At 37.5% G+C, this 24445-nt stretch overlaps 1 protein-coding gene across 3 annotated transcripts in view; it reads left to right on the top strand.

Annotated features, from left to right (window-relative positions):
• Positions 1–1822: 1822 nt before the first annotated feature.
• The window catches only part of RFC1 (replication factor C subunit 1), a 45317-nt gene continuing 22694 nt past the window's right edge, over positions 1823–24445 (top strand). Inside the window, exons 1-4 of one of the 3 annotated variants that reach the window (XM_075024588.1) lie at positions 1823–1954; positions 7940–8068; positions 9820–9895; positions 11951–12025. In XM_075024588.1, coding sequence (XP_074880689.1) covers positions 1952–1954; positions 7940–8068; positions 9820–9895; positions 11951–12025 — 283 coding nt within the window. In that variant the 5' untranslated portion in view covers positions 1823–1951. Of the gene's footprint in view, positions 1955–7939; positions 8069–9819; positions 9896–11950; positions 12071–24445 lie in introns of all 3 variants that reach the window. The other 2 variants (XM_075024579.1, XM_075024596.1) reach the window with 2 other exon arrangements.

The raw sequence follows: 24445 nt of genomic DNA, 5'->3' as shown, positions 1-24445 counted from the left end.
AGCCATGCGCGTAGAAACAGAGGTATCCTCTGTCTCCCCACCGTACCCAGGAGTGAAATATAGTCATTCCAGGTATTCAGTCTGATCATAAAGGGTTAAAATCTTGCCTTCCGAGAAGCATGGACATGTCACAAGCCCACAAGCAAATACTGCGCTGCTGGATGTTATTCTAGGTAGCTTTATCAACTACAAATAGAGATAACCACCTGCAATAACTCTTTTAGCATTATTTCAACAGTCTGGCTCTTACAAATGTCAGCCATTTTAACTACTCTTTAGTCCTGGTATCAGGAATATGCACAGCTTTAAAAATTACATAATGAGAATTAAATACAAACATATTGCTGGAGATGTTTTTCTAAAGTGATACCAGTTTTGTTTGCATAGCCATTATAGTTGAGTGCATATGGAATACCTTGCAAAACAGGCTGAAAAGCACAGCCTATGCTGTGGGTCTGCATTTACTTGCTCACTCTGTCATGTGTTTCTTATGCAGAAATCCAAATTCACAAGCTATGCTAACGTTGAAAATATGAGTCCACTTGACCATATGCATTCATAAAACAGCAGCAATTGCTATACAAACAGGGTCTTACGATTACTTAAAGTTCAATTTAAAGAATTAAATGGGAATGGTAATAGGTGTCATTAACATTCATGTTTTCTCAGATTGGACAAAAAGATCTGACCTATGTAATTATCTTCGCTGGAATTTGATCATGCCACCAAGAAGACAGTCTCTTGTTCTTGAAAAAAAAAAAAAAGAAAATGAAGTGAATACAGAAGGTATACAAATGATAGCTCTGGAAATTGCAGAGAAGTACAAATTGAGCTTGTACTCTTTGCTTTTTTTTATGAGTGTTTTCTAAATCGACGGCAGTATTTCTAATGTCACAAATTCCGTTTGGCCTCTCCATTCTTCTCCAAGACTAGCAATAATTGGCAATTCAGCAGGTTGGCAGAATCTAAACATCAGACAGGTAATTATTGAGGCAGGAACTGTTTTTATTTGGTTTGCCCAAGTTTATTCTCTCTCAGCGTTCAGCAAGTAGAGGAAAAACCCCGGAAGAAAACATACAAGATTTCATTGGAAACTGATCAGAAATTGAACAGTGCGTGGGTGAGGACACATAACTTTCCAGTTTCTCTTGGACTCCTCAGATGCAGATAGACTCAGCTCTCCTAAACCTTAACGCGTGGGAGAAAACACTGTAGAGGAATCAAAGCCTGACGCTTCCTGCAAAACCAGGAAAGAAGGGACCAACGCATATTCACTACAGGGAAATGATTTTATGTGCTGCGCCGATTCCGACGTGACTCATGGCGACTGCACTGCTGCCTAGCTGTCCAGGTACTTAGGACGGTTTGTTTGCATTAAAAACCGGTCAATCTCACGGAGGCCTGGCACTGTTCCCCTGTTCAAACAGTAAGGGCTGTCAGCTCTCCTTCTCTGTCAGAGGTGACCGAGGACACACCTATTCCTCGCGGAGCTGCAGCAGCCAGAAGCCCACCATTTTGACGCGAGCTGCCATACCCCCTCCCTCAACTAACGGGCCAGGACCCGCCGCGGCCGCCCAGGCTTCCCGCCGAGGCTCCGCGGGGCGGTTACGAGCGGTTAAGCCCGCGCGCCGCCCCGCTGCGGGAGCGGCCAGCCGTCGGCGCCTGCGGAGAGAGCGGAGCGGCCCACGGGACACGAAGCGGGCGGGCAGGCCAGGCGGCGGGCGGGCAGGCCAGGCCAGGCGGCGGGCAGGCCAGGCCAGGCGGCGGGCGGGCCCTCCCCGCCGGGCCCTGACACCGCCCCGCCCGTCGCGGCTGTGACGGCAGCGCCGCGCGCCGGGCTGCGGGAGTTGGCGCGAAGGCGGGGGTGGGCAGGAGGAGGAGGAGGAGGAGGGGGGGCGGGAGGCATGGAGCCGGAGGTGTCCCGCTAGCGAGATAAACGGCCGCTGGCAGCATGGTGAGCACGGCGCACCGGAGGGGCCGCGGGTCTCCCCCTGCGGGCGGAGGGAAGGGAAGGGAACGCAGCGCAGCGCAGCGTCCCGCCCCGCCGGCGGCGGGGCCGGGGCCGGGTGGGCGTCTTCCCCGCGCGTGACTGCAGCCCCGCCGCCGTTGGGGCCGTTGAAGAAGCCCGGCGCGGGCTCAGCCGAGCCGAGCCGGGCCGGGCCGGCGTCCTCTCCCCTGAGGGCGGCCCCGGGTGCGGAGGTCCCGCGCTGTGGCGGGACGGCGGAGACCTGCGCGGGCGGGAGCGGTTGCCAGGCTGCGGAGGAGAGGCCGCCCGCCCGCCCCGCCGCGCCGCGCCTCGCCTCCGGCAGGGCTCGCGCGCTTCCCGCCGCTCCCGCCCTGAGGGGCCGGGCGCCGGGGCCCGGGCCGGGCTTCCCACGCGTGCCGGGAAAATAAACCCCTGGCCGAGGGAATGCCCGCGATTGTGCCCTTGCCCCGAGGGGGAAGACTCTGAGGCTCTCCGGCTGCCCCCCCCCCCCGCCTTGAAACTGGGTGTTGAATTAGGCGCGCGGGGCGAGCTAACCCCTCTCTCCAAAGACGGTCTGCCTGCCGAAGTTTTACCTCTTCCCTTAGTTTTAGTAAGGGCATACACGAGGGCGTTTCAGCTGCCGAATTGGACGGTGTGCAATGTTTGCAGAAAACCAGTTCAAGTGGGGAAGAGAGAACTTAAAAAGTCTAGAAGTAGACATTTGTTCATAAATAATGAAGGATGCAATCCTCAGTAAGACGCAAAGAGTTTGTAAATATAAATGTATAGGTGTTTGTGTGTGTGCTTTTCAAAGTGCCGCTCAGTTATGCGGCCATCGTAAGATGGTATCCCCTCTTCATCTCTGGCCGAGATAAATTTGTTTCTTCTCAGATGGAGCCTCTGTGCGGCTGTTTTACTGGCTTAACTGCAAATGCCGTTCAAAGCCAGTTAGGTTCAACTTTGGTTTTGGACTCTCCATAGAGTTTAACCTTCTTTATATTTTACACCTGGTGCTCAGCAATGATGGGTGATACAGTCTGGGTCTTTCACAGTACTGACAGAGGTTTGCCAGCACTAAGAATCCTGAAACTATTAAACTGTGATATTTTCATAGTTTTTTAGGGGTGGCTGATGACTTCAAATTTATGCACGAGGACAAGGCTGCCTCTCCTGTTCCCCTGCCATCACCTCTTTAGAAAACTGATCTTACTGGAAGGCTTCCTCCTTTCCCACCTTCCTGGGACAAAGGCTTTCTCCCCCTATGCAGTCTTCTGAATGTCACAGATCTTGCAATGTCTGCCACTTTCCTAGATGGGAGGAAGACAGCCATTGTTTTGAGGAGAGTGTGAGTTGCCTCAGCCCCTTCCCTTTTCAGTGCTGAAGAGAAGAGGCTCTACAACCATCATGGCTGCAGCTGCAGAGATAGAGGCAAAAATATAGTGATGTTAGTAACCACGTAGCCTGTTCTGTGTGTGCAGTGACAGCACAAGCATATTGGAATTTAATATCATACCCTTGCAAACAGAGTTTTTTTCATGTAGCACCAAATGTAAGTAGCCGCCATTGGGTTGGTTCTGCAGCATCTTCTCAGCTGTGCTGAACTGATGTGTGTAGAGTTACCCAGTGAACTGATTTGTCTTAGAAGGGATTTATTCTTTTACCCAGATTAGTGGCCTGACCCAGTTCCCAAGCAGAGAGCTATACTGGTACAACTGAGGGAATAAATGACTGGGGGTAGGGGCTGCTTGAATTGCCTCTAGCTGAGAGACACTCATGGCTGAAGCTGTAGCATCAGCTGGTGTGTACTTAGAACTGTGATGCTGCTCGAAAAATACTGTATAGTACCTCTGCAATTTTTCTGGATACACCAGATGTCAAGCTGATGTTTGCACAAAACTTGCACTGAAATAGGCAGACTGTAAATAAATACGATTCTTTTGATGCAAGGCCCTCATGGACACACTTCAGAATACCTGAAATAAGGTGCATTACTTTATTGAAGTCATTGAGCTAGGTTGGTGAAATTCAGTTTTCTATATTTTATTGTATTTTGAGGTGCAATCTGAATTATATGATGTTATTTTGGAAAATATTCTGCCCTACTGGACACTAGTCTTCTAAAAACACTGTGCCTATTATGGTTAGGTTGAGATGGTTCTATCATCAAAGTGTTGGAGTAGTTGATCTTTGGTTTGGGATGCTTTTGAAATGCAGGAAAAAAAACCCAGTATGGAGTGTTTATGACTTTTATAACTGACTTCTTTGAGCTGGGCGTTTACTAAAGTCTTAAAAGTCACCCTGACAAACTCTTTGAATAACCAGTCTTTGTACTACCTAACAAATAGGTTTCGGTTTCTATTCATGTTAATCTCCTCAGTAAAACAGACACATATAAATCATTCAAGAGAAAACTTGCAACCTGAAATGATTAACTGCTATGGTCTTTTATTATTGCATAAGATGGAGGATTTGAAGCAGTAGTCAAAACTGGCAAGAACTGGACAGCACAGCCATTACCAGGATGATACTACTAAGATGGCTCAGCAGGAACCAGTGCACCTGAACACAGCTTTCGATGTTATGCATCGATTATCCCCCTAATTTAGTGAGAGTGATAAGAAATTCTTACTTAGTTCCACCTCTTACTTAAGTGGAACTGCTCAAAGTTACATGTCGTGTTGCTGCTGCTGAAGTACCAGTGGGGAGCCACATTAATACAGCCTCACCTCTTTTAATTTTAGCCTTCTGGGCAAGGGGACCACCTGGGACAGCCGTGCTGGTGAGTGTGTCTCCAGCATATACAAGGCTGATGAATCCTGTGGTTTTTGGGGAGAATGTCCTGGAAGTAAACTTGCTGCTTACATTGGTACACACCTCTCCTCATTTGAATGAGCATGGATAAAAGCTAAACATAACACAATTTTTCCACCTGGTGAACTCATATATATGCGTGGCATTATATACCGATAAGATGGTCAATCAGAGTATGTTAAATAGATAAACCCAGAATGGACGCGAGTGATCCTGTCTGGGATCTAAGCTTATATAATACTTTATAAATAGTCTTCAAACTTCTTGGATGGGAATCAGTTCAATAGATACTTGTATTGCTTCATTTCTGCAGTTAGTTGTGCGACGAATTAAGGATTTATCTGGCATCTCGTAATAAATGGCACGAAAAATCTGTCTCTTATGATTCTTGGATAAAAGCTTTGCTGAAAGATGACTTTATCGTTGCACTGTAGCATACTTTTCTCCCAAGCAATTCTGAATTCACCATCTTTTATAGCCCAGCAGTGGCTAACAAGGTTGCTTTTTCTTCTGAAAAGCAGGATGGCTGAAGAAGATTGGAGGATTTATAACTCTGAAGATTGAAGAAGATTGTACATAAATGTCAATTTTCCTTTGTAGCTTAGAGCTGTGTAGTTTAGTCACTCAAAAGTAGATGGTCACTATGGGAAATGAAAATTTAGTACCCTAATACAAACTTTTATTCAGAAATCTCTAGGAGGCTTGTGTGCTTTAATATTCACAGTATTTTCTGAAAAACTTAACACAAGCATGTAACAATAAAAGAAAAAGAAAAACCTGCTGTTTCTTGAGGGCTGAAGTGCAGTTTCTGTCAAGAGAATGTAATGAGTTGTGTTAACATAGGGAGGCAATTTTGGAATATGTACCTGCTGTATCATCCCAGTATTTTCAGAGAAAAACCAGTATTGTTATGGACGGTGCTTTCTTAGTAAATGGGTAGAAGATGCTGCTTTGAATAAAAACCAAAAAAAATTGTTTATCCTCATTTGACCTGTTAATCTAATGAAATAATACCTGCATTATAAAAGATAGTAGCAGTTGACTGTCACCCATTTATTTTAGGTGTTTATAAAGTGATTTTGGGGAAAATAGCTTGTAAAGTTGGCCCTGATTAGATACTATTTTTTAAAAGTTTGAAGTGGCAGTTTAGGTCCTCTTTATAGCATGTTAAATGTAGAGGGCTTATAGCTATGGCATTCATTTTGCGAATTAAAGATATTTATGAAGAGCTAACTTGATATCTCATGAGAACTGATGAGGCAGAAAATAATAATTTACATGTTACAATTTAGGCCTTAGCAGTTCAGGAACTCTGATATTAAAATAGTGGAAGAAGCTGGGGCAGACAGGTCAATTTCATATATTTTCTTTATTAAGTCTGCATTTCATAAACCAGGATATGATGGTATTTCCTTGTATAAGTCTATAAAAAAAATTCTAATATTATTGTATATAGTGTTTGCAGAGCAGCTCACTTACTAGTTAACATTTTAGTTAAAATACTAGAATTGAGTGTTACTATTGATCTAAAATTAATTATTCTCCAAAGATTTTAAGCCTAAAAGTAACAACTATAAACAATGAAACCAAAACTTTAACATCACTTTATTTTGCAGTGTTGTAGTAAGTATTTAAATTATTTTACTACATAAAAATTCTGATGAGACTAGTAATCAGTATTTCTGTTGCCTATGTTACCTTAAGCCTAAAAAGAAGTCAGTAATGATTGAGTGATCGAGTCCACAAATCTGCTTTAGATAGATGCTTTCTTCAAACCTGCTACCTATAGGTATCGGCAGTCAAAATTTCAGAGCTTATATAGTACTGCGTTTATGTTGTAGGAGTACATGTAAAATAGCAGTGTTGAAAATTTATGCCCCAAGGCTTAAATTCCATAGATGGAAATGTGTGAAGTCTCATTGAGAAAGAATGCTTCGCAGTCTATTACTGTCTGTTTGCTGAATCCATAGTGTTATATGCAGGTAAAACATAAAGACTCTAAATTTTTACAAGAAACAACATTTCTGATGCTGGATAACATGTTCCGTATTTTGTGTGTGCTTTCAAATTGCACATTCCATTGATTTTAAGCCCGATAGGCTCTGATAGTCCAAATCCAAACTCACAGGGAACTGACTGTTAAGAGAAAAGGAGCCTGAAACACCACTTCTTGTCAATCAGAGTTTTAGGGAAATTTCTTAATAATTTACTATTTTACTTGTAGTTCCCTATAATAATCAAGAACTACCCAGATGAACTCTATGATGGGGAATAGCTATCAGCTGGGTTACATGTAGTACTGAGCCACACCCTTTACCTGCTATATATTTAGGCCATGTGAGGTAATTTCTTTCTCTAAAATGGCTGCTACCCCTGAAGGTAGTAATACTAACCAGGTAGCTGTTTTTTTAATAAAACAGAAATACTTGTTTTTTTCAACAGAAGTCACATTTGGTTTTGTGTGTACAATAGTGCTTTATAAAAACTGAAGTTTCAGCTGCTGATCTTACATATTTAGAAAGCTTTTTATGGTTGTACTGTGGTCAGACAATAAAATAAGGTTACAAAATAGACTTTTTGGAGCTTTTTGTATTAGGTTCTTTCTCTTTGTTTAAATTTTAATCTGTTTCTTGCTGGCTAATTTTTTTAGTGAGATGAGAACTACTGTCCTAAATCTATAAGAAGGTAGAGGATGCAGTATGTCCCACTACTTGACTGTTTCTAGCTCTTGGTGCTCTCCTGTCTTTCTACATTGGACACTACTTCATAGCTGAGTTGATAATTTTCAACTATAGAAATACTTTGGGCTAGGTTTGTGATGATTGGGGGGAAAAAAAGGAATTCTAATTATACATCTATCTTAAGTTATTATTTCATTGGTAGTGGAAGTTTGTTTTCAAGTGTGTGTTGGTGAGGATGTCAAACTAAGGGAGAAATAAACTTTTTTTATGATTCAAAGACAAAGGTGGTGTGGTGTCTGAACAGCTATGTTTAACTTCAGCTGGGCTTTGTTTTCTTAATTGTAAACAAAATTTCAAGATCAACAAATATTATAATGGAGCTGTTGAGAAAGTAACTTAAGTGCACTGCTGTTTTGTAGTGTGAAACTTGTAAGAGCTATCTGTATTTAAAAAATTATAAATCTGTTTTCCCTTTAACTAGGATATCCGGAAATTCTTTGGTGTTGTACCTCCTGGAAAGCGACAAGCATGTGACACTGTGAAAAAGAGTGAAAAAATTAAAAATGGTGAAGGATCCTCAAGTGGGAAGAAAAGGGAAAAGGAGACTAAGGTTAGTTTTGCTTTTCTTATTTGTGAAGTGCTTGGTTTCTCTGATACAGGATTGTTTGTGTATCTAGCATTTTTTCAAGTCATCGTTCTTTTCATATACTCAAAAACCAGACTATATGTCAGTTGTTTTCATAGGCATGGGAGGAAACTACCACTTAATATTAACTTCTAGCAGCAAAACATTGTACATGGTGAAAAAAATTGCTAAGATAAAAAAATATTTGGGTTGTAGGGCAAAGGAGAGGTAGGCAGAACTTGTTATGGTTAGGTGCTAATGTAGGACCAATCTGTTATATTTGAAGTTATTTTAGCTGTAGCCCACAGTTCCCAAAGTAGCTCTGCTTATTTGATTTTTAATTTAATTAAGATTGAGGCTTGTGCACAGTAGATGTAGGCATATCAGAAAGATGTCATGCTTTCAAGTAAGGTAAAAATCTGTGGTGTAGGTGCCCTCTGACCAGATTTTTAATCAGGTGTTTCAACATCTGTGGGGGAAACATTAATACTGCCTTTCTTGGATGGGATCACTTGTGTAAACCTGTTGCAAAGACCAAATTCTTTAAAATGACAGGTTAAAATTAGATTGGGTTCTAGTCTCAGAGTACTTTACATATTAATCTGAACTGTATAAAAAAGAGGAGTGGCTGAAGAGGGCTTTAAAATCACTTGGAGAATGGAAGGATTTCTAATAGGATGGAATGTTTAATGTGAAGCATCACAATCAAGAAGTAAGATGTTACTTAAAAAATATTTTGGCTGTATAATTTCATTGTTTCAATGTGAAAATAAAGGACAATTCGGTGGAACTGAAAGACATGGCAATTATCTTCTGTGATCTGTTATTTCTACTTTGCAATTCTCCAATTATATCAAGGATTTGATGGGTTTCGGATTAGAATTGAATGTAGGTTATAAAACATGTAGTTATGTTTATCTAGAATTATGTTTTTAGCAGCATTTACAGCTGTGCATGACTACAAAACATGCATAGTTGGTAGTTTGGTAGGCCCAGGAAACTTTCTACCTGTGCAGCTTGTGATTTTTCTAAATATCTAAAACTTGTCAATGTTTAAAAAAAAAAAAAAAAAAATTCCTTGAGACAGTTCAATACTAGCTGCTGCTAGATAAAACACGTTTGTCAACTATGACCAGTGGTGCAACCTCTTATGGTAGTTGCGCTGCTTAACAGGTGAGAAGAGAAGCTGCAAGCAACCAGGATGCTGAGTAGGAAATCGGTCTAGCTTCAACTGTTGTGTATGCTTTTTTTCCTTTTTCAATTGGCTATATTATACTCTGAAGTTGTATCAAATTCTGGTGGTTACAGCAAAGTCATATTCAGAATGGAACCAAAAGTGAAAGCTGAATTTCATGCAAGTAACTTATTGGCCTGTATGACCCCTATTTCTGGTGGGACCATGCAATTTCTTTTTTGGATTAAAACTTGGAAGGGCTTGAAAATCTGTTTGATTTACTTTAATTGACATTAAACTTGAATATTTATTCTCAACATAGTCATCTGTGGTTTGCTTGGAGCATGTTTCGCTTTACTGCTGCAGTTTCTTCCTTATTTCCCCTACCCTGCACCTTTCCCCCTCCCACCCATGAGTTAGCACAAGACTGTTGGTAAATGCAATGTTGGGAAATAAATAATTTCTATTAGAATTTGTTTGAAACTTATAAATTTGAATGTGTAACTGAGTAAAAGCTGGAAGGATCTGTTTACTGGTTGAACTCATGGACTGTTACTTGTAGGTGAATAATTCACCCAGTGAAGATGATTCCAAACAAAAGCGAACAAACAAGAAAAAAAGAATAATCTACGATTCAGGTAGTGTTCACAGTTGTTTCTGAATGCTCCTTTGTATCTTTTGCATCAGCATTCAAGGTCAATTATGTAAATGGGATATCTGTAATAAAGCTGTGGTTGGTTTGTATTTTTAGTAAATGCAATTAAAAACATTTTTTACAGTAACTATTGCTGGATAGCTAAATATATTTGATAATAATAAGAGTGCAGTATGTACCATGCATGTAATGTACAGTGCAAAGTAACTTTTAACAAAACATCTGTCACCACCCACCCCCCCCCCCCCCCCCCGAAAAAAAGTTCAGATAGTACATTCTATCAAAACTACAGAACTTTTTTTTTTTTTTGTGATGGAAACTCCCCACAATTTATGTACGTTTTATGTTTCCTGTTCTGCTAGGGATAAATAACATCCTATGCTGGGTACAGGAAGCTGATCATATACTATAATTTCACACTTCTGTGCATTGTGTGAACATATTATAGGAGATTGTTTTAAAAGGCAAATTTGTGTTTACATATGTGTCTTTCTCTATTAAAAAGTCTAGTAAATATTCATCCTATAGTTTTAAATTTACAGTATGGAACACAGAATATAATTCAAAGCACTGCTATCACATTCTAAAAATATTCTTGGAATATCATAATAAGGGAAATGCCTTTTATAGCAGTTATATCTTAAAAAAACCCAAAACACCCCAAACAACAAAAAGTACCCTTCTACTCCCAAACAAAAATACCCCCAAACCCTTGCCTGTCAAGTTAGTTTAATTTTCTGAGCTGTTATGTCATTTAAACCCTCTGTGATTGGATTCTGAATCTTGAATAGTTGTGAAACTGTAGAAAAGATTGCAGGAGTTTCTACGATTTTTGACTCCTACTGAAGACTTCAGCTTGAATTTTTAGAAGCAGTCTCCTTAGCAGTAGAAGATTGCTTCTCTTGTAGAAGAAAAATGATCACACAAACATCTGTCAGAATAAAGCTATTGTATATAGAAAAATGTGTTCAAATCTTCTGATAAGCTGTTGTATAAACAGTTCCTGTTTAGCAGTGAGGAATAGCAGTAGAAATATTTCTTCATTAAAAGTTGGAGTACAAAAGTGATATATAACTCAACTGCTACCTTTGAAGTGCTGATGCCATCTGAAGATTTTGCAAATTCTAGCCCATTAGTGGTAGGAGAGGAAAGGAGCAGTAGTGATCTAAGTTCTTGAAGATGGAAAAGTGTGTGTGTTTTCTTTTAATTTTTTTACTTTTTTTTTTATTGGGGGGGTGTGGGGAAGGTCAGGACTCAAGTCAATTGACCATAGCTGCTCTTTTTTCTTTTAATATATAATTACAATGTATATTGGTGTTTATCATGGAAAAAAGTAGGCTCTGAAGGGTAGTCCTCTCTTATACTTGTTAGTTGCCTTGGCTTCTTCAGTTTGTCCCACTTACTCATTTGGATTTTGGGATACGTAATCCACAGTGGTGTAAGCTTGTCATCTTGACAACTTTTGGGATATGGAGAATGTTTGATGAGGTGACCGGCAGTCTACCAGTGTTCTGAAAAAATCAAAGTACAACCTCAGTATTCTATTTTAACCTGTTGTTAGCTTTTGGAGTAGGTATTGTGGAATATACCAGCATAATATAATATCATATAAATTTAATCAAGCTAATGAATCTATGTTAGAAGTTTGTTGTGGTGTTTTGGGGTTTTTTGTTTGTTTGTTTTTAAGTAATCTGCTGTGGTACTCTGACAGTTGCATTCCTTTTTGGAAAGGTTTTTATACAGGCATAACAGTTCTTGGAATAAGTAACAAAATATTTCTTGTTATGTAAACAAAAACCACTGTCTAGACTGAGTTCTGACTAAATTTTCATTTAGTCATTTATATGCTGGAATAAATGATGGCTAGGCTATTAGCTGATGGAGAAAAATGAAGCCATGCTCTGACCTTCCATGTGATATCTTTTTCTGACTCAGTTGAATATATGTGAACACATGTTAACTGATGTTATGTCATCTATTACTTAAAGCCTGTATGTATGTGGAGGAAATATATATTTATGTTGTGGTCAAAATACAGATTCAGAAGAGGAGGTGCAGTCAGTGAAAAAATCCAAGAAGCCACCTGAGAAAAAAGCAGCTACTTCAAAACTTGGTAAAGTTCTAAAGCAGCATCCTGTTGTTTATATTTCAGAGACAGGTAATGGAAGAATACATAATTATATGTTCTCAGCTGTAGTGGGGTGGATTATGTTACAAATGGGATGGATTGTTTGACTGATACACTCTTAAATATGACCATAAAACCTAATATTGAGGAAGACAAATTATGTTCTCCTTAAACAAGCTAACCAAAAGCACTTCAGAAGTTTAGCCTCAAGTATTGTAAAGTCAGGAGAAGGGTAAAACTGAGGTGATGTTGGGTAGTGGCTTAGGTTGATTTAAATAGGCATATAATTTCATGAGCTAACGCTTCCCAGCTTAAGAGTATTCCATAGATTTAGGGGAAAGAGTTAAGTAGAGGAACTATTTTTAATATAGTTAAACTGCACACTAGCACACATTGAAGTGACTGTTGGTTACCATAAATAGGTTTGAAAATCTGGATTTTTATTTTACTTCCTATATGACTTTCCATGCCTTTAATCTCTGCCTAATATGTTGGTGACTGCAAAAGTTCTCGAGTTTTGTGTTTTACTTCCTTATCAACACTTTTTTTTTTAAAAAAAACATTATTTGTCTATTAGACTTTTAGGAAGAACTGGAGTTGGAAGAAACCAATGATAATAAAAACTTGCATTATACCTTGTATATACCATACTTCTCAGTCTTGGATTTCAGCTTTCTCAATTCTGGAGCTATTTTTGCTCTTGGGGGAAGGAGTGAGTGGAATTAACTATTGTTCATTGTTTTCAGGTCTCTTGTAGCCTTCTGAAAAAATTGTGACAGTGATAAATTCTGCTGAGAGCTTAGCAGTTATGTTTAGATTTAGTCTCTTCTTTAGAAGCTGTGTAGTTAAATTAGAAACACGATCTTAACTCAAACCATAAGTATCATTCAGCTGAACAGATAAGGCCAATTCTGTCAGTTTGATTGAAGAGTCTTATGTGTACATTTGTTTTCATTGTTTGTTTGTGTGGTTGTTGTTCCTTAGTACTGCTTTCAGTGTTGCTTTTTGTGTGATTCTTGACCTTGGTGCTCCCAAGAGGAGTTTGACTGTAAATTTACAGGGGATACGTTCATCTGCTGTTCTCGAAGTTTCATCCTGCAGAATGCTCATTAAACATGTTTCCTTCACAGCTCCAAACCAAAAAACCTGATAGTGATTTTCTGCTGCCTTCCTGTGTTCTTAATTCTATCATGAAGCAGTTTTGTTTCCAATTACTTCATATTGTGCATTTTCCTCTACTAAATTTGAGATGTTATGGAAAAGTTTCAGTGGGATTAGCTACTGTTGTTTGATAGGCGAACATCAGTTTATGTGGACTCAGTCTTATTTATGAATCAGGCATCTTTAAAGGTATGCCACCAGCATAGGGGAAAATAATCAGGTTTTGTGAATTCTGTAAAAATGCATCTGTGGAAGAAAATTAACAGAGCTTCTAGTATTTAGCTTAATATTTCAGTACCTCTTGAAAATGGACTTTGACACTTCTTTTTTGGCACCTGAGAATGGTTGGCTGAATGTGTATGCATGTGCATTTTTTGTTATGTAGAGCTGTGTAGGTTTTTTTTTTTAAATATGTTTGAAATACATGTGAGTGCTTACAACTTCAGGGTTGCTTTTGCTGCTGGTTCTCTTATTCCATCTTAACTAAGAGATCTGTTAGTGGCACTTGAGCAAAGATTAAGACTATATGTGAGCTGAAAAAAATACACTTATTAAGATTCTGAGGATAGGATGAATTTGATTCCTGTCTTACTTCAAATCTATGCCATTCAGTATCTTAAATTTAACTCAGTTAATTTGATAAATTAGAAGCTTTTTGAATGGTGTAGTGCTAGGAGCTGACAGCTTCCCAGCTTAAATCTCTTGTCCTGTTAGGTTCATTCTTTTCTGATTTGCTCTTAACACATAAAGGTCTCTTTCTGCACTGGATCTATTGTAACTTCATGTTGATTTGTTACAATGCAGATAAACGTAGGTATTTTGATATTGGATACCGGTTACCATACTCTGATCACCTGTGCAACACACAGATTTTGGTCACAAAGGTATTTCTTCTAGTTTGTGATGCATCTCTCTCTGCTTACTAAGGCTTGAAGTGAGAAAGACTAATGCTTTTCGTCACTTGCTGCTGTGGTTAGATGTGCTTACTACATCCAGTCTGAGTTCAGCTGAGGCTGTAAATACCAGGCCTTCTGTATTTGTCTCCTAGAGTAGAGTTCTTTACTAGCCACAGGACTTCCCCTGTATGGATTCTTAGAAACTGCGATAAAATTAGCAGACTTGAATTCAAATCTGTTTTGATAAAACATGTTTTTTAAGTGTTAGAATTTCAGGAGTTCTTCTGTGATCCCTCTTAGAGTTTTAGGATACATATTTGGAAAAGTGGACACAGTCCCTGGGCATAGTATTTTTTTTTTTTGTAAGATCATTGCTGAACATAAACATTGCCTCCCTATAATCATACCATGTATTTTTAAAACAAAGGATTATTTGCTGCAGTATCACATTAGAAGTGTGGCTCAGCTGACTTTTTTTCTATACCTTCTTCCTCCTCAGGCTCTTTTCAAAATTGCTGTTTCTAAGATGGACTGTACTTATTTTACTTGTCCCAGATATTTGACCTGGCATTTAGCTGTATGTCATGTATTCAAATAAGCTCAATTTTCCAAAGTATCCTGAACGCTTCATCTGTCTTGTTTGTCCTTTTACTCACAACTTTGTTTCCTTTGACAGTTTTGCCAACAATTTTTTCCAAATTAAAAAGGATCTTTAATGGCATTGATCCCAGCATAGATAAATGTTCAGATTCCTGGGGAATAAACTGTACATATTTAGGTTTATTATGCAATTCAAGGTGGTGTGATCAGGTTTTTCTGCATAGGGATACCACGGGTACACAGGTCAAGGTTATTAGTGAAAACCCTGAAAACCACAGCTTAAGGTTACTCTTATCTATAGAGTCTTAAGTACACACAAGGCTGACTTAATAGTCTATGACTAAAACAATGCTTTTATAACCTTGAGACTTAATGCTTGAATTTTGTTTCTATTTAATCTGTACAAATTGTTTCTTTAGCTTAATGGGGCTGTCAAGCTGAGTGTGTCTTAATGGTATTGATACAATTATTGGCTTGAAATAAACACGTTTTACAAGAACAGGAATATAGAAATAGTAGATAGAAAAGATCCTAATGAAATTTGTAGGCATTTGTCCTTTTCTTGTTTTTAGTGGTACGCAGCTGAAAACTTAAATCAAGAATACGCTTGTTGGACTTGCTCAAAAGTCAAGCCCACTCTTAAGGGCTCTGCCTGTGGCAATGTGTTTGAAAGAGTGTTTTGGCATCGAGTAGTCAGTAGAAGCTTGGTAATTAATTGCCTTAACCTATTTTTCAGTTTCATGTCAACTTTTCTTCCTGTTGTTTCTCAAATTTCTTTCCAGCTCTTTTATATAACTATGTGGGATACAGCTTTCTTAAACTGTTGGGAGAACTTTGGTTTGTATAAGCGTGGATTGATGAGATTATAGCATTGCTTTGTTTCTTATTAGCTTGTGAAGTTGCCCTTTTTTTTTTTTTTAAAGGCAAAAAAATAAAGCAAGAATATTTGCTTTTTGTAATTTTACAAGAAATACTTTTTTGTTATTGAAACAGATTTAATTTAAATAAATATTTACTTTACTGATGGCCAAAGATAAAGTGAGGTTATTCTAGCAGGTAACAGGGGGGAAAAAAGAGCCTTTTTTTGTTGATAGAACAGTCTTAGTGGGTTGGGAAAAAATCCAAATGTTTGTTGTACTTGTTAAAATAACACTTTGTTTGACTGTTTAATGAAGTATGGAACCTTGAGCTTTGTTTGTAGAAGATGACATGTTATTATTATGTGTGGAATCTCATCTGGTTTCATCACAGGTGGTTATTTGGCAGGAATTGTGACTTCATTTTTAGTGAATATTTAATCCTTCATATACATCATGTAGAGGTAATCATGCATATGTAGCAGTCACCTTGATCACTTTAATATTGCAAAATAATAACTTTTTTTTTTAAAAAAAGCTTGTTCTGATGGTAGGCTGAATTATTTATAAAGCTAGGTAAACCAAAGTGGTAGAAACTGAGTAGGACTGCAGGTTACTGGAAGACTGTTCCTTGAGAACTTAGAAGATGGGACAAGAAGAGAATAGCTTGTGAATGTGCTTGCTGAATATAGACTCTTAATATAGAGAATATTGGGGGGTGGGTAAACAAGCAAAAAACCCACAGGAAAAAGAATCAGTGAAGTGCTAGTACTGGTGGCCAAAGTCCCCACATCCAAACACTGGTTCAAATGAGCAGCAGATTGTCAGTGAATAAGCATGTCTTGTAATGAAACTTTTTACAGGGGAATAAAAAAGTGTCACTGTTACTTCCTAGGCAATACTAGCATATTATATACTTATGGAAATTGCTATACTTACACAAAAAATGGGTGAAGGTGATAAATAGAGCTCTATGTACCAGCTTCCCTCTGAAGTGTTGTATGAAAGGTCAGCTGAGAATATGAAGTTGAACCTTAACAGAATTTGACTTGAAATGCACTTCAAGAATGAGAGTATAGGTTCTGGCAGAAATCCTATGAAGAAGCAGGGACTAGTGTTGTAGAGTAAAATGTGTTTATGAGTGAGACTCACTAAAATTAATTTGGTTAAGTTTGGGAATACCAACAGTACAACATAAGGGTCCTGTAATGGTAAATGTGCTGTTGTACTCAAAACTCTTAAGTGGTGAGACGTGTTGTATAAACATAGTAAATGTGTGACAGTATCTGGCTTCTTTGATCTGGAGCTGCCACCCTGAATAGGGGGAGTAAGTGGAAACCAGGGGTGTGGATGAAGTAAAATTTAATCTTATTCTTAGAGGTAATCTTTTTTCTTTTCTCTGCAGAATCTAGGATAACAGCAGTATTGAGAAATAAATGTGGTAACTGAATAAAAAATGAATAGGGTTCACTTATCAGAAGACAGAGTTATTACTTCAGGATTACTTTGTCAGCCTATACTTCAAAACATGGCAGGACATGAAATTAATTACAGTTTAATCTCTCTAACAATTGCTGTTAGATTTTAAGTTTTTAATAATGGGTGTGTTGTTGCACTTACTTTTACAAGTATGTAGCCATCTTTTACTATTTTTTGGAAGTGTATTAGAAGGTGTTCTGGTCAAGCAGCTGGCTAACTGTAGTACTGTGCTGTTCACTTGGTATGTTTGGATTGCAAAATGATTGTTTTAATTGTCAACTTATTTTGAGGAAACTTTCTGGAAAAATAATTTTCATAATGTACTTCATGCTTGTTCCTTCTTTAAAAAATGGCTTTTGTGTAAAAGCTATTGATTCTGTAGGCTGCTTTCAATATTTTAAAGCCCGAACTATTTTTTTTTAGCTGTTTAGAAAAGGAAATGGGTTTCTTTTCCAATAGAAAATTTTTTTATGACTTGTTTTTTTGTTTGTTTTAATAGAACTGTTAGTGTTTGTGTGGTATGTTTTAATAGAACTGTTACTGTTTGGGTGGTTAATGTGTATTGATTTTAATGGGAAATATAATGGCATAAAATACCACTTTTTATAAAAAGACTGTAGACATGTAGCAGACTGGATGCGGGAGCCTCTTAGAGGCATTGGCAGCTCCATGTGCTGTTACCCTACATTATAATTTAAGATGAAATGAATAATTTTGCCATTTAATTTGGATGACAGAGTTAATGCTTTTTAATCCCTTTCTTCGCCTGGAAAGCAGTATGAAGTGAATTCTCCTTTTTCTGGTAGCTGAATGCAGAAATCACCTTGGATAAGTGTAGTAAATCTATTTTAAGGAACTGAGATGGTAGCCTTCATATCAGTGTTAATCTGATTGCCAGATAGTTCTGTGAAGATACCTATTCTTGTAAGCATTATGTTCCTCCATGACTACAACAAGCACTTTTATTGGGTTTTCTTTCCCATTAGTGTTTCAGTTGAATTTTTGCACACTTCTAACAGTACAATGAAAAAATTGAATGTCCTTATTGTTGTGAACAAGCAGTGAATTGCATGTGTGCAGGCTGTTTTTTTCTTTTATTACAGAAATACAGAGAAATATGCACACATGGTAAATCTATTAAGTACCTTGAGTGTTTACATCTTGCATTTCTTGGCACTTAATTGTACGTCTTCAATGTTGTGTGCCTCATCTTTAATGTGCATCTACATTATTTTCCAACTGAGCCCTGACTTACTTTTCCCACACTGATACATTGTTTGGCTCCTTATGCAATCAGTGTGGTGAAGTGCAAGAGGTATGTTTTGCTGGCTATTTGTGTGCACATCAGAGCAAGGTGACATAAATGGTCATGACACTGTAGGTAGTACAGGGAAGTAGAAACTGAGATCTCGAAAGGAGAGCATTTAGAGTAGTACCATGGAAATCATAGTGTAGGGAACAGCCTTTCTCTTTTCAATCAATTGATGTCTGTTTTCTTTTCCATCTCCAGCATGACTTGTGAACCCAGTTGAAGATTAGGTATATTAATTTTTTAATACTTAACCAGATTTTAACGTTTTTAGTCCTGTAAGTGCAAACAAATCTTACTACTTCTGTGCTGTGTGCCCTACATAAGACAGTACATTTTTAAGGTAGGACCTAAGATCATAATGCAGAGGTCGTACTTAGTAACGTTTAGAGTAAAAATTTATAAAAATACTGACTCGTGCAGGTTATTTCTATTTACGAAGTCACTATGCCATTGATAAAAAAGCAACGCATTGTTCTTTACTTCATCAGTATCATCAGTAATTCGTATACTGTTATTGTAGGCGTTTAAGTGGTATGGATACAAGTAACTTATTTGCAGGTAGCTTTGTGTTTTGGTGGGTTTTTTTTTCCTTATGCCGGTTATGGTTCAGAGTTCACATTAATTTATTGGAGATTTTTAATGGTATAGGTATTATGTGGTACATCTATAATGTTGTAACTTGCTTTGTAATTTTTCAATAGCTAAATTTTTAAGTTGTAAGAGGTTTTTTTTACAGGTTTCTTGCAGGTTTTTAATTATTTTCATGAAGTGTGTGAGAATGGGTGACAGATTTTTCCACTTAAGTGTATACAGTGTTTTCAGAAGACAAAAGGTAGAATTTCAAAAGTTCTTGCAGTTCAGATTGTTAGCTGTGGAGCTTCTTAATTAAATTTTCTTCAATACTTGCAAAAAGGACCTTTCCTTAGAAATACCATAAACTTATTTTAACAATTCAATATATTGCATTGAATGATAAAATTGGGCAGGTGAAGTTGCCTAGTTTCCACTTTCCTGTATGAACTTTCTGTGACTGTAACACTTAATTTTTATTTATTTATAAATAAATGACTCAGTTAATCTGCTGGATTAGTTTTAAAATGTAAAAGAGGACTTGGGTGTTTTTTGGTTTTGTTTTTTGTTTTTTTTTGTGAGACTAGTTAATTTTGTCTGAAACAGAACGCTGTGTCCTGAGTGGCTCAGTAAGTTATGCTGCCTGAGCTGCAGCTAGAAAAAATGAACACATGCTTGCCTGGATTATTTTCAAGTTACTTTTTTTCCTGTTTCATAATTATTCAGTTGGCATTACTGAATATTCCTATCATGCAGTAAACTTTAGGCAACTAAACCAGAACATGAAGTTTCATTGCATGGTGAAGATTTAGATCTGCTTTTGTGAAATGATAAAGCTGCTATTATGGTAAAAGTAACCAGTTCAAGTGCATAAAATTCTCTAGAGTAAACTGCACATAGTTAATGGACTGATAACTTCTAATTGCATGCCAAAGTAATACACACAGAGGTTTCTATGGCAAGTGTATTTCATTTGGAAGGAGTTGCTATAATTGATGATTCTGCAGATGAAGATCATTTACTTCAGTTTAAATATATTCAGCCTTCTCATATATTTTAATGCTCCCCAAACTTCTTTCTAAAGATATTTTTAAAAGATAAGTATACGTATTTGACTAAGAATTTTATTCGGTATGTACTAGACAAAAGGGTATCAAAGGCTATGTAGTTTGGCACTGAAGTGTATTAATTACAATTAGACGTGGCAGTTATTGCATTGCGGTCTTGGATCCCAGAACATTTTTCTCTTAAAGTGAAAAATATGACAGAGGCAACTTCTTGAAATTATCTTTGATAACTGGAAAATCCAAATGTAAATTTGATTTCAGGGGAGTAAAGCTGGAAGAGTTCTGTAAGCTTAATATTTTTATAACAGCATGGAACCTTGACATGTCAATATAGGCAGAGTGCTAACAATTGTGGTTTAAAGTGCATGTTTGTAGTACATCTAAAATCAATTAGCTTGTTGAGAAATGACAAAAAAATCTAAAAGACTGTACAGACCAGTTTTTGAAATGTAGGTTGTAACTACTGTGTTTTTAAATGAGGAGGAAGATGGGGGGAAAAAATGCACTTTGCTAGTCATGCTTAAAGATTTACTTTAAGCAAAAGGTGAATACAAAACTCAATCCTACTAAGTGTTGAGACTGTTGAATACTGACCAATGCATATTTAAAATAATCAAAGCCTGATACAATGACTTATTTTCATACATACACTATTTTCTCCACTCTTTACTTTAGCTTGGACAGCAATACTTCCTGCTCTAGACTGCAAGTTCTTTAGGATAGGAACTGTTTTAAGTACTTGTGCAGATGTGGTGCCATTGAAACTGAAGAATGTCCAGAATATTGTCATTTTATAGAAGTAATGTAGATTTAATGACTTTTGGATAGGATGTAGTCCTTTAGCTCCATATAGAAATCCTTATGTAGTGGTCTACAAACACGAATTTAACATATGTTTATCATAATAAGTGTGAGTTGTTCATAACTTGTAGATGCCCTACCTATATTTGGAGTTGGTTTTATAACATCATAGTAAGAGGTTGTCTCTACCTTAAATATTTTGCACTCTAAACAGAATAGAAACCAGGGAATTATATTCTATACTCATGAGGAGCTCAACAGCATAGAAATAATAAATGAAGGCAAATAAAATATGCTGTTCTGAAGGCTATCTGAGGATCTGTCCTGTGCTGCTTGTTGCCATTGTCCCTTCCTGCAATAGATTGCTCCCTTTTTAGATTGGCTGAGGTCATCCCTGAACCTGAGCTTTTTAAAATGATTTGAATTTAAACAAATGTTTAAAACAGCCTAGACAATTTTTATAGAAGTCAGTTAGGGAACGACTGCACGTGTTGCTCTGTAATCAGCAGTTGAAAGCTTATCGAGAAGAGGTGAGGATAGGAAAGAGGAAGAGGAGTAACAAATAGTTACAGGTGGGTTGCAGGCATTAGTTTATTAACCTAATCATGCCACTGCAAGAACAGTATGTAGAATGAAAGCCAGATGTGCTTTAATGTAATGGAATAGTTCTTAAAACCCACAGGATTTAACAATTGTTACTCATTGCCAGGGAAGCTGGGCCTTGTACATTGCCTGGCATAATAGGTCCCTGCTTCATGTATAGTGTTTGCATCCAAAATATTTAAAAGCAATCTCCAGGTTGTCATGCCTGTCTGTTCCATTAATCACATGATTAGCTTTCTCTTCGTCACATCTATGTAATTTCCAGAAAACTCAACATACATGGTCTTGACTTGCATTTTTAATTTGGAGCTAATCCTGAAAAAAACCCAAATTTGTATACCCAGGGTATTTTTTCATGGTATAGCACACAAAAAAATGTGTCTGTGTAAACAGGAAATACTGTTCTTGGAATAGTCTTGTTCTGCTATACAAAGATTTTGCAAAATAAAAGTAATCCAGTTGATGATAAAATTGATTCCTGTTTCTTTGTAAAGTCCATACCCCCATGTAAGACTATCTCAACTGTTCACGTAGCAATTGCTGTAAGAATGCAATTAATCTACAATTTTTATAAGCTAAAATCCAAATTTTCACTTTAATTTTCCTGCAAATTACTGGCTTGCTTGTATGAATGAGAATGCCTCTCTCCTTTTACAGGTCATGCGTTGAGAAACATTGACCTGAATAGTCCAGGTGTAGGTCCAAGAGGTCTGGGACTCTTGATATTTTCAAAATTGTAAATGAAGTCACCTTCATGCTTATAAGGAAACTGAAAGTGTGCAACTGATTAAATCTGTTCACTTCTGTGGCAGTAGGCATGCACAAGCTTTCAAGGAAGAAGCGTTAAGGTTTTACTGAAAAAGTTGATGTTCTTAAATACTTGGAATAAGGGGAGTGCCTGGAGATCAAGCAAATTTGTGATGTGCTTATTATTTCCTGAACCTGGGATGAAACTGTAGCCTGAGTATCTGTCCCCTAAAGGATCCTTTGAAACACACTTAATAGAATCGGGGTGGTTTTGTTTCCTAATGACTCCTTTCATGTTCTCATTCTGCCTTTTCTTTATTTACATTTATAGAAAACTGTTTATAAGTGCTGTGAGTCTCTTGTCCTTTTTCAGCAACTGCTTACAGTCAATAAATGCTTCTAGTCCTGTTGTTTCTAGGAAGGACATAATTAAAGCAAAGCTCTAATTGTTGGTAATACTTAGTACTGGCTTCATAAATGACTCAAATCCACATCCTTTTTAATTAAAACCTCATTAGATTTACTCTGCTTCTTTCTACTTGAGAGAATGCAATATCCTGTTGTTGTTTGTTGTTTAAATGGTTGTGAGTGAATAATGAAAAAATCAATATTTCATGCAGATCTGATAATGATAGTGATGAGTAAAGATTCTTTTCTAGCATGGAACAGTCTTTTAACTTAGAAAAGCTGGGAGTGGGGGGGCAGAATAGCATTTGTATCTTCTTTCCAAGACAAATAAATGCGATTACATCTACATTAACTGTTGATTTCTAGTAAAAGGTACATTTTACTCCTGCCAATGTATTTTCTTGTTCACTGAAAAATTCAAAAGAAGCAAAAATATTTCTGAAATTAAGTTTGAGATAAGCAGTCTCCTATTCAGACTATTGTAAATTAGGAGCCTAAAACATCCAGTGCCCAAATCTCCCAGATATGTAATGGTTTGTTAGATTGAACTAAATGGCAGCAAGAGATTTACTGCTGCCTAGGGAAAGTAAATCGTGTTGAGAATAGTAAGGCTTTTAGCTCTGTGGTAAAACTCGCTAGTGTCAGCTGAGGGCCTGGACTTGAATTTTCTCTTCCATATATTGCTTTGTGAATTGAATTGGCTAAAATGCCACTTTCTCATAGATAAATTTTTATCTTTAGGCATTCTTGATTTAACTGCTGAACCAATTTCCTCCCTTACAGACATATCTTTGTTTTATTTTTCTTTCTCTCTGAACTTTGTCTCCTAGGAATAGTCAGGATCCCCCTTTGTACTTGTTATATTCTGCTTGGTAAGTGTTCAGTAGCAGAAGGTTCCAGCTGATGCCTAAAACACTCTTGTTACTACCATCTATTAAGAAAATGTTAAACAGAAAATAATTGTTTCCCTCCACCTTTGTCTAGTATATAACAAAAATGATAGATGACAGACATGACGTCATCTAAACTTAGGGAAGTGATTAAGAAAAACTTCTGTATGAAAAGAAATATGGGGGCTTAAATTAGAGATGACTGAAAAATAAACATTTTTGTGATAATACTGTCAATTTAAGTTCAATTATAAAACAGATGTTTAGAACATTCTGTTTTTATAATATGTTGAGGGGAGTGTCTGAAACATCTCTATTTTGAGAAAAGTAAAACCAGACTTCGGTTAGAGGCATGCAAATGAGATGGCCTCTGTTTCTGTTCCTCTCAAGCCTTTGAACTTTATTCTTTGTGTCTAATGTTCATTTTGGGGATTTTCTTGCATTTTGCTTCTTAGCCCTTGCACACTTTGAGTTTTTTGATGAGTTCACAAGGAAAATGCTTTTATCACTAATCAAGAAGTTTGTTCAGTGATGTTTGTCTTCTGTGCTGTCATATTAGTCTAATCATTTGGGAATGATACCTGTAAGTTTTTGCATGCTTCAGTGATAGGGTTTCATTTGTCTAAGTGTCAGTAAGACTTCATGACACGACACAAAACTCTTTGAAGTCCTTGGTAATCTTTCTTGTCTATTGATTGAGTGGATGAAGAGTTTGGGTCCAGAATGAATACATGGATATCAAACCCTCTTCCTCCCTTTTTTTTTTTTTTATTTTTTTTTTTATTGCTGGGAAGACCACATCCTGGCTATTATAGAGGAGTCCTAAAAGGAAAGATTGAGTATATGTTTAGTGGTCTGTGGGCTAATTCTTCATGAGACTGTATGCCACTTTTCCTCCTCCTTTCAATTTGAGAAATCTGTTTTGTATGCTGACCTCTTGTCTGATTTCTGTGTTCCGTGAAATGGCTGCGTTTCTTTGAGATGGTTTTGACTGCACTGGAAGGAGAGTGTGTT

Source organism: Buteo buteo, chromosome 1 (genome assembly GCF_964188355.1).
Source record: "Buteo buteo chromosome 1, bButBut1.hap1.1, whole genome shotgun sequence".
NCBI lineage: Eukaryota > Metazoa > Chordata > Aves > Accipitriformes > Accipitridae > Buteo > Buteo buteo.
Note: the sequence above shows the minus strand (reverse complement) of the source record. Positions and strands in the feature narration are given on the sequence as shown.